We start from the raw sequence: 10,826 nt of genomic DNA, 5'->3' as shown, positions 1-10,826 counted from the left end.
CCGTTGTCCTGTGTTGTTCTCCCCTCTGTTGTGTTGTTCATCTTTTTTTGGCTGTTATATTTCTTCGTTAACAAACCAAAGGAGCTTCTGTGAAGCAGTGCCGCAAGGTGATGCCAATGGTTGACATGCAGTAAGTACCCGTCGCTGTACTCCCAGCATGCACATAGAAAAGAAAAAAATCATCTATGGCACAACTCGCGGACCGCTAAAGTGCATGCCTGCAGAGAATAGGAGCTGACATCGAAGCACCTCCCGCAATACTAGTGGCAGTGCATGCCTCGTGATGCTATCATTCAATCGGCTAGGATACAGGAAATTCAAGTTGCACGCTGTATCGCTGGTTCGTTGGTGCAAGCGGTCGCTCCCTCGAGAAACTTTCTATAATAATCAGAGTAACGCGTATCGCGAAGCCTAAACTATATATGTATAGCCATGCAGATCTGTGGCAAACCATTCGGGCCGCATATTGTTTTACAGCAAAGGGGCAAAGTATTTAAAATGCAGAAAGTTATACAAAGAACTCAACTTGTACTTGTGTACATACACTAAGACTGGACTACAAGCGTGAGCACATAGTTGCCATAGCTGCAGCACTTGACGTGGCAGCTTGCATTCAATTGGGCAGCAACCATGTAAAGGCATTAGCAAAACTTTGTTCTCATCCTTCTATATTCACTGCTTATTCCCATTAGCCAAACACTATAATAACAATGAACAATTTTGTTGTTAAAATTTATCAAAAAATTATAAAATCCAGTTTTCTGCACAATCACAAAACTTGGGGGTCTTAGAAAGGTTCCTAGAGGCATTTATTTCACAAGAGTTAAACTCCATTCATGTATTCGTCACTGAACTTGCTCATTTTGAGCAGTTTCCATAGCCACTGCTGCATGACCACTCGCAACAGGTGTGGTTAGCAGTGTGGCCCGTATATTCATGATGCATTTGAATTACCAGTGAATCTTTTACTCTCAACAAACGTGAGCTTCATGGGATCATAGCACCAAACATAACTTGAAGTTCGAATCAGGCGCATTCAAATTAACGAACTCTGATGTACACCGTTTGTCTGTGGTGCCCCAAACACATTACGCCTGTAGATGAAAATGTTTCAATTCAAACAAATACATGTACATTAGACCAATACCGAATGACTTAGGTTTATGCTGCAGCTTAATAAATACGTTTATTGGACAGTTGGTGGGACATCATGAGACGGAAATGATAGGACAGAGGCAAGGCAATAGCAATAATTTGTCAGTACCACCTCGTGCTGCCGCCTTGCCTTTGTCCGGTCATTTCTGCAGTGTTGTGCTGTAGGTTAGCAGCACAGCTATAGCTAGCAAATTGCACAGATTCAAAACCAGTTACGCCAGCAAACAACAAGGTTAATCAGAATCTTTATTTGCCAAAAATGGCTGTATGAAAGCTTTGTTTAGACTAGCCACCAACATATCAGCAACCTGAAACAATTTGTTCTCCAACTGTCATTACACAGTACCAAATGAAGAATGAAACAATCCTCTGCGCATTCTGGTAGCATATACAAAGATATATTTACAACTGTGAGACTACTGTACAAAATAGTTGGATTGTCTACTTTCTTCTCCCCGGACTTTTTGACCGTGATCTTCTAGATTTGGACCTCTTCACTGGTGATGGGCTTTTGCTGTATGGCCTGGAAAGAAAAATGTCAGACAGGAAACACGAGAAATGAAAATGCTGCATCTAGATACAGTCTGCAAGATTTTATGAAAATAAATACTGTATTTATACGATTGTAAGTTGACCCCTTTTTAAAATTCAAAAATTCGAAGTTGGGGGGTCAACTTACATTCGAAGCCAAAGCATGGCACTGTTATAAAAGCAAGACAAAAACCATATCAGGGAGGCTATGGCGTATTTGCTCTAAGGCTTTGAGTGCAACCTTCAGTTACTGCTTCTCGGAAAGAATTTTTCTTTATATTTTACCGCACAGCACAACTGCAGCTTTGGGAGTGTCGGTAGTTCACGGAAGAGCAGCTGCTAGTCACAGCGACACTCCCTTTTTGCACGTCAGTAGCGTCGGGTCACTTAACACGGCAGCACTTACAGGGAGTGTTGATGGATGATGGAAGATCAGACATAGATTATTCGTTGAGTTCGCACTCTTGACTTAACGACCGGCTACATGCTTCATGACGAGCTCTGCAGTTCAAAAAGCATTTGGTGCTTGTTCCGTGCAGTGTTAAGGGGGAATACAGCTCTTTGCGGCTAGTCTAGAAATCGGATTTTCGAGGTCCTGAGATGTTTCCGCAGCTATATGCAAATTTTGGCTAAAAAATACCACCTATTTCGCATGTTACAGCATTCCAAAGTTGTAAATTTGAACGCTTGGCCCATTAAATAGAGGTCAAATCAAACCGAGTTTTGATCGGCCGCAGATAAAAAAATACACGCTCCACTGGCGCCATTTTAGTCTCGTTCGAAAGATTGTGATTCAGGCTATTCCCATGTCACGATTGGCGTCCGTGAGTGAACACCCGAAGCGGAAAACAAAGGGACAAAATTGTGCGAGACACGCGCTGCTATTGGGCTCCGAAGGCATGTGACCGAAATGGCCACTTTTGGCTGGCTACTGGCATCGAATGCTTGCGGCCTGGCGCCATTTTGACAAGGTCGCGTAGTTAGGCCTAGCTCGTTTAGCGACGCTCCGTCGACACGACCGCGGTGTAAAACACGGAAAATTTAGGCTCGATCGTCATAGTGGCCTAAAAAGCGAAGAAAGGTTGAGATAAGAGGCGCGCCGGTGACACGGCATCGTGTTATCCGCAATCAGTGAGGAAGCCTCGCGATGGGCTGATGAGAGCGTAGCCGATGGTGCTCGGCACCACAGATAGGAGAGCGAACGATTTACTCGACGCGATTCCTGCTGCATACGAGCATTGTCACATGACGATGCAGATGAAAAAGTGATACCTAAGCAGTTTTCTTGGGCGCGACAGATCGAGCGCTTCGAAAAGTTAGTGGCGCGGCGGGCCGCAAAATGGCGTCACGCGCGGCATGCGGAATCGCAAACCTTGTCGAAATAAATTTACTTCTGAGTTGCAGGGGCGTTTATGTTGGCGGGAAACAGTGATCTCATACCAAAAGCCAGTCATAACTCATCTTATTGACTTGCTGTTAGCCTTGGTAATTCAAAAATGTGCCAAAAACATATTTTCGCAGATTTCTCAAAATTGAATAAGTCACCATTTTGGAGCAGCGATATGTCGGCTTCCAACTTTCTTCCAGATAATCCTAGAAGGTTCATTTATGCATTAGTGCAGTCTGTTGATGATTCTAGACCATTTAAAAATCGAGATCTTCTCCTGAAGACTGTATGTTTACCAACCATGCTTCCTCCAAACAAAAGGCCAGTTTTCCTTATTATATATAAAACTACCTGCATTAGGTAAAAACAGTTTGCAGTTTTTGAATGAGCACGAGAAAATGCACAAATGGTGCAAATCTGGTCCAAATCCGCCCATAAATTAAAAAAAAAAACATTTTTTTCTCGTTTTGTCAAAACAACAATTCTTGACTTCTTGCTCATTTGCGGAAGTGATATCTCTGCTTTTAATGGAGGTACCGTCATAATTTTCATTGTGGCATGTAGCTAAAAGTGCGAAGCACACAATGTTAGGAACAGATTTCACAATTTATGTTTCAAAAGATTTTTAGTTTTGCTCTACATCACAGTAGGGCACCTACATTTGGAACAGTGAACTTTGAATTGCTAAAACATCGCTAAGGTGTGTTATACCAAAAAAGTGCTCGTAAAATTGTATTCTTTATGCTTTCTAGTACCTAGCAAAGTATCCATCAGAATTTTTTGTAGTGTGGTTACTTTTTCATTGTTTCTGCAAATAAACAATTTCATTTATCTTTCAAACTAATTGACCAATTCGAAAAAGTTACATATTTTAAATCAATGCAAGAAATTTAATCATAATACCGAGTTTTATTCAGTTTGGTCAAAAATTAAGAAAATAGCTTTAAGAGCCATGTCCCCCCTTAAAGGCGGCTATCATCTATGCTGAAGCAACAACTGCGCTGTAGGCCGCAAGTTCGAAGCTTCTAAACAGGCTTTGCGGGAGTGACGGTAGCAGCGACACAGAATTTTCAAGTGAGATGCCAAGAGAAGGGGCTTCCAAGGGATACAGTTGGTATGCTATCCAGAGCTGGAGGCCAAGCTTGCCGCGTATATCGACGAAACGTGATTTGAAGTGGAGACGAGTTGTACAGCCAGGCAACAAATTTTCGTTGTCGAGAGCATTCACCGCAGTATGTTTTTTCTATTTCGGGACATGCGATTTGGGAGGTTGACTTACATTCAAGTCGACTTACAATCGTCTAAATACCATGATCTGTCTTTCAAGTTCAGTCCTGCTAGTACAGTAAATAAGGAGAAAACAATATGGGGCCGCATAAATGCAATACCTACTGCGAGCTTCGCAAAACCATGCTATGCTAGCAGAGCATAAGAGACCCACAGCTACACTGCTGGCTGCCTTTAGGGCGTTGAGAGCAGGAAAGGAAGCAAAAAGATATATATATTAACCACTGTGAGTTACAGTGAAATGGAGCAGTGAACAAGAGAACTAGAGCAATGACATTTACAAGTAGGATGACATAAGCAGGTTTCAAGCTCTGTCTTCAGCTCTCTTCATGCAGAGTATAATAAGAGCTCTACACCTCGATGCAACGAACTTCAATGTAATGAAATCCTCGATGTAACAAAGTATTTTGATCTTCACAACTTCGTGTCCATAGAACACCATGTATTTTAGTCTCAGTATAACAAAGTAAATTTTATCAAATTTTCAATAGAGCGAAATTTTGCTGCTGCCTCAAAACGAACAAGTGGAAAAACTGGGCCACAAGGTTGTGTAGAATGCGTGCTAAAGCGCTCACAGGAGTGCGTGAGTGAAGGTGCGCTACAGTCCCGAAAGACAGATGAAAAGCGCGTGGTGGCAAAGTGCGCTGCCTGCTGCACCATCTGGGGCCATACGGGTGAGGTTTGCGAACACTGTGTTGGGGAGCAGCCACTAGGTGGCACGAGCATCCTTGTAATGCGCAGCCAGCAAGACCAGACACAGCTCTGGCAGAATGCTGCCCGAACTGGGTGCCAAATGCAGTGCGGCGCCTGTACTCAATGGGACCTGCACTGTGATTATTGCGTTTACCCACAAAGCTCGGCGAAAGAACTCTTCCAGTTCTTCCCGTTCACCTGGCAACCTCACTTTCCACTCGGACTCTGTGCGTGCATGCAAACAGAGACGCACATGCTCAAGCTTGCGGCGCAAAATGACAATCATCCTGAAATGGGTTTCAGTTCATCAGGTGTGATGGAGGGCACCATTTTGCTGTCGCCGACTTGCAGAAAAGCGAGGAGAAAAAGGCGGCATGGTCAGACGCCACCCTTCAATTCTCTGGCTCCCACTCTGCTGCGGTGACGGTGGTGGTGGCGGATAAACACAGCATCAAATCGGCGATCGGGAACTTGAATTTAGATGGGCGGCGATGATGGTGAAACCAAAAATATATGTCCAAGTTATCCCCATCAGGAACATAATAATAATAATAATAATAATAATAATAATAATAATAATAATAATAATAATAATAATAATAATAATAATAACAACGCCCAATTCCACAATTCAAAACTTTCCCTCTGAGATGACTGTGAAATGTTCTGGAGAGTTCAAGATGACAAAACTGTTGTGCTGCGAAATTTAAATTTAACGAAGAAAATCATGGTAATGCCAGAGCAGCAAAATGTTGCAAAGCACTGAACAACATGTAAGTGACAGAGAGCAAAACACATGACTATACTTGTACAGAACCGAACACAGCTACGCAGTCAAGTTTTTCGCCCCTTACCTCTTTGAGACTTCATGCCGCGGTGACCGATGATGCTTCCGATGGTGTCTTTCTTGTGAACGTAACTGAGAGGGTTCCTCCCTCCCGTGGTGATGGTGGTGCCGGTGACGATGCCTGCTGCTCGCTGGTGACCGTGACCGGTGTCTTGACTTGGACAAAGATGAGGACTTGTGCGACTTGTGCCGCTGAGAGGCACTGTTGGGTGGGGTCACACGGTCACCACTACGCTCCCGAGTGGGGTTTGTCGGGGAGCCTGGGAGTGAGTCGGCCGGAGCTCGCTGAATATCAGGGAGAAGCCTGAAAAGTACATTTAAAAATTACTCTTCATCCAAAACAGCACACAGAAAACAGCTGCCTAGTTGCATGGTGGCGCAGAAGAGAATGACTAATTTCAATAACATTCTGTGCAAATTTTAGCAAATTTTGCAGTTTCCATCCTCCTGATGCTACCTCTTAACTGCGAGCTAAGGTTGGCACCCACTACAGTAGAATCTCGGTGATACGAACTCGGCTGATACGAAATTCGGTGTGATACGAATTCATAAAATTCCCCGGCCGAATTGCATTGCGTTCAGTGGGCAAGAAATCGGATGTTCCGAACACTTTTTCTTTTCGCTACGGGTGATACGAACTTCGGTACCACGACCGGTCGAGGCCCATGCACACACTCACAGTGAGAAAAGTGCGCAGTGGCGCAGCACTGCATGGATCACGCACACGCGCGCAAAAGAAAAAAAAAAAAATACAGCGGGAAAAAACCGGCTTGGCAACCTGCGGCAGCAGCGAAGTTGGCGAAGAAGGCGGCGATATCTTGCCCCCCCCCCCCCCCCCCCCCCCCTTTCCTGCTCTCTCTCCCCTCTCCCCCGCATTTTGTTTCTGTTTTTTATCTCGTTGTTGCTTTCTGCTATTGGTGTTGTGCGCACGGTCTTGCGGCCCTCTCCACATTTCTCCGCCGCCCCGCTGCCGCAGGCCACGCTCTTCCGCTTTCCGGAGTCTCCGCTGCAGCGGCAACACGTTGCTTCGTTTTCTCGTTTGTTGAGGCTGACAACGCGTTGATAGCGCGTCGTTTTGGGATCATCTCGGTAACGCGAAAAGATACATCATACTGCAATGTCACGGAAGAGAAAGGCACTGACCTTTAAAAACAAATTGGAAATTTTAAATAAGGTGGACAAAGAGCCCAAGAAAAGGCGCACTGACATGGCCAAGGAGCTAGGCCTGCCGCTGTCAACGATTGTTGGTCAGCGCGACCAAATTATGCAGAATGTGCAGCACTTCGCAATGAATTCTAAAGAAGCCAAAACTGCCCACCATGTGAAGTTGGAAGAGGTTCTTCCAACGCGGTTCAGAGAGGTCACGGCGGCCGGCGTCAACATAGACGGAAAAGTGCTTCGTGAGAAGGCAGCGGACATCGCACTCACACTTGGAATTGATGACTTTCAGGCCTCCAGTGGATGGATTCACCGGTTCAAGGTGCGTCATAATCTTTCATACAAGACCGTTTGTGGCGAAGGAAAAAAGGTCGACGCCTCCGCCGTGGAAGACTGGATGACAACACACTGCCGTCTTACATAGCGGGATATGAGGCACGTGATGTTTTTAATGTAGATGAAGCAGGGCTGTTTTACAATCTCCAGCCCGAAAAAAGTTTGTGCTTTAAAGGCGATGCCTGCCGGGGCGGACAAAAGAGCAAACAGCGCATTGCAGTTTTGTTTTGTTGCAACGCCGACGGATCAGAAAAGATGCCACTGACAGTCATTGGCAAATATCAAAAGCCCCGATGCTTTAAGGCAGCCGGTTGATTGCCCTGCGTCTACAAGGCGAACAAAAAAGCATGGATGACGTCTTCTTTGTTTATGGAATTCGTCACGTACCTCGACCGCAAGATGTCTTGCCACAACAGAAAAATAGTTTTGCTGCTGGACCAGTGCACCGCCCATCCAAAACAAATGACACTACAGAGTGTTAAGGTGGTGTTCCTGCCCCCGAACGCAACAAGTCATTTGCAACCACAGGATGCTGGGATTATAAGGAATGTTAAGCACCATTTTAAAGCTTTGTTGGTGCGCCGCCTCCTTGCGAAGATTGAAAGGAAGGACGCGAATCTCCAGATTACTCTTCTGGACGCTGTGCATTTTCTTGCAATTGCCTGGGATCGCGTCGTTCCTACGACCATCGCCAATTGTTTCGCGAAGTGTGGGGTTTTCAAATCCGCTGTGGCTACTGCCTCGCAAGTGCCAGACCCGATTCCCATTGATGTCTGGAATCAACTTGACGTCGACTGTTGCGTCGTCGATTTCGTCACCGTGGACGACGACCTCGCCACCTGTGGTCTCCGCACGGTTGAAGATATTGCGGAGGAAGCGTCATCACAGCCTGGCATTCCATGCAGTGACGAAGATGACGATGACCAAAGCGTTGATGACCCACCGCCGACGGCAGCAGAAACGATGCACGCCATCGATGTTCTGCGGCGCGCCGTGACCTCCGAGTCTGTGCGGGAGAAGACAGCGGCCCAATTTTTCAGTTTTCAAAACTTTCTGTTATCAGATCTCGCGGAAAGAAAGGTGCAGAAGGATATACGCGATTTCTTTCAACGAAAATAAATATTTCGTACCTGTTGGAAGGGTTGAAAACGGATTTTGCTCGTTTTTTGGTGATACTAAATTTCGGGTGATACGAAAATTTTCGTCTCCCTTTGAATTTCGTATCACCGAGATTCTACTGTAGCTGCCTAGCTTAACGCAGTGAATCATGAGATGCCTCTAGGGTCGATAATTTCAACACCATGTTGTGTTTTTTAAAATTGCTCGATTTCCTGCTTTCCCTATTTAAATCTCCATTTTATCACTATAAGATTTGAGTGAACTAGACATTTTACTTCCACACTGAAAACAAACTACACATTAGATTAAACTTTTACTGTCACTGATGAAACTGGGAACAGCTATGTGCAAAAACTATATCAGCTTTAGAGCTCAAATGTTACAAAACCCTGCTTCAGTGAATACCACCCAAAATGATGTATAAAAAATTTCCTGCAAGCAAACCAACCGATAAACTTTTTTCAAAACTTGGCTCCCCTTCATCAATTTCAATTTTGCAATTAAAGAATAAGGTCATTAACCTATTTTCATGCATCCAAAGATGCCTACAGAGCTTAATACTCCGAATAAATTTACTAAAAATGGCCACGAGACTCAGTATGCACTTTGAATGGCGCCACTGATATTCCTTGCAGATACAGTTGAATCCCGCTATAACGAAATTCACGGTGCACGAAAAAAAATTCGTTCTCGCGGAACTTCGTTATCGCAAAAATTTGACGTGAAACGCAGAAAGAATTGCCCAAGCAGCAGCAAAGGCGTTAATGCCAAAAATCTGTAAGCTTGGTTTGCTTACGCTTCACGGCGAGCAACGCCGTCACGCGATTTTCGCACTCGGTCAGCAAACCCATTGCAACATCGTCGTCTCGGACAGCAACGAAATTCCTGATGACATCAAAAGCGTCCATCACCTGTACGGCGGTTGCCGCAGCCGGCGCTTCCTGTACGTCGTCGTCTTCTTCATCGGAAGAGTCTTATCATTCCGGGCAGCTTTTATGATCTGCTCATCACTCACATCTTCGTGAACAACAACACAAGCGTCAGCGCCGATGTATTTATTCGTCGAGCTCGAGATTAGGCGGCACGGTTCCTATTTCTCCCAGCGTTTTCCAGGCGGCCGCGATCCCCGGAGCCGGTGACGCCTCTTCGTCGTCGTCTGTAACGCCTGGTGTTAGGCCAGCAGAGTGTACGGGTCGACCTTCGGTAAATCCGGCGTGCCTGAAACAGTTCACAATTACTGAGCGCCCCAGTGTGCTCCAGGCAGCAGACATAATCTGCAGTGCCACGTACAAGTCCACCTTCGTGTCTCGGCCGGTTTCAGTGTTAAAAAGCAGCCGCTGAATTAACCTCCCGCGGTAAGCGCGCTTCAGGCTAAGAATCACGCCCTGATCGAGAGGCTGTAAGACAGACGTGCAATTGGGAGGGAAAAACCTCAGCTCCGTGTTAGTGAGCTTGACTTCGTCGGAGTGATGCGCTGAACAATTGTCCAAAAGCAAGCAAACTTTACGGCCCTGCCGCTTCATGTCGCGGTCGAATGCCATCATCCACTCGGTGAAAATAGCGCGGGTCATCCATGACTTGTTGTTCACCTTGTACTGCACAGGTAGGCTACGAGTTCCCTTAAAACAGCGCGACTTGGCACTTTTGCCTATGACTAACGGCGGACGCTTGTCCGAGCCATCCATGTTTGTGCAAAGCAGCACTGTGATGCGTTTTTTGCTGTGTTTGCCGCCGTGACAGCGCTGCCCCTTGAAGTCGAGCGTCCTAGCCGGCAACATCTCGTAGAATAGCCCGGTCTCGTCGGCGTTGTACATGTCTGCAGGCGCGAAGTTGCTTAAAATTCCGGCCATGTTACTCGCCTTCCAAGCAGCTGCTCCGTCCACGTCTGCTGACATTGACTCGCCGCACAACACTTTTCCAACGATGTTATGGCGGGCCTTGAAACGGTTTAGCCAGCCAATGCTGGCTTTAAAATCATCAATGCCAAGTAGGCATGCATAGTTCAAGGCTTTCTGCTGGACGATGCTTCCGGACAGGGGGACGTTGCTGGCTCGTGCTTCCACAAACCACGCATGCACTGCTTTGTCCAACTCTTCATGGAGGGGCCGCGTTACCTTTTTGTGCTTCGAGGATGTGCCTGAAGCAAGTGCCATTCTCACGCTGTCCTTATTGCCTAGAATCGTTGACAGCGAACTTGCAGGAATTCCGAAGTCTTCAGCAATTGCCGCTTTCTTCCTTCCGCTTTCTGTTTGGGCGATTATTTGAGCTTTTTGCTCAAGGGAAAGAGTTTTGCGTTTTTTCACTTGCGTTGCC

At 45.9% G+C, this 10,826-nt stretch overlaps 1 protein-coding gene across 4 annotated transcripts in view; it reads right to left on the bottom strand.

Moving 5' to 3' along the window:
- Window positions 1–1,380: 1,380 nt before the first annotated feature.
- LOC146207861 (protein suppressor of white apricot-like) overlaps window positions 1,381–10,826 on the bottom strand; it is a 46,927-nt gene continuing 37,481 nt past the window's right edge. For 3 of the 4 annotated variants that reach the window (XM_084591101.1, XM_084591118.1, XM_084591126.1), the window contains exons 12-14: window positions 8,338–8,400; window positions 5,908–6,204; window positions 1,381–1,678 (exon numbers count right to left, since the gene is read on the bottom strand). In XM_084591101.1, the coding sequence (XP_084447227.1) occupies window positions 1,597–1,678; window positions 5,908–6,204; window positions 8,338–8,400 (442 nt within the window). In that variant the 3' untranslated portion in view covers window positions 1,381–1,596. The remainder of the gene's footprint in view (window positions 1,679–5,907; window positions 6,205–8,337; window positions 8,401–10,826) is intronic. The other variant, XM_084591110.1, reaches the window with a different exon arrangement.

Source organism: Amblyomma maculatum, chromosome 1, assembly GCF_055883805.1.
Source record: "Amblyomma maculatum isolate TAMU_Amacu chromosome 1, ASM5588380v1, whole genome shotgun sequence".
NCBI classification, from domain to species: domain Eukaryota; kingdom Metazoa; phylum Arthropoda; class Arachnida; order Ixodida; family Ixodidae; genus Amblyomma; species Amblyomma maculatum.
Note: the sequence above shows the minus strand (reverse complement) of the source record. Positions and strands in the feature narration are given on the sequence as shown.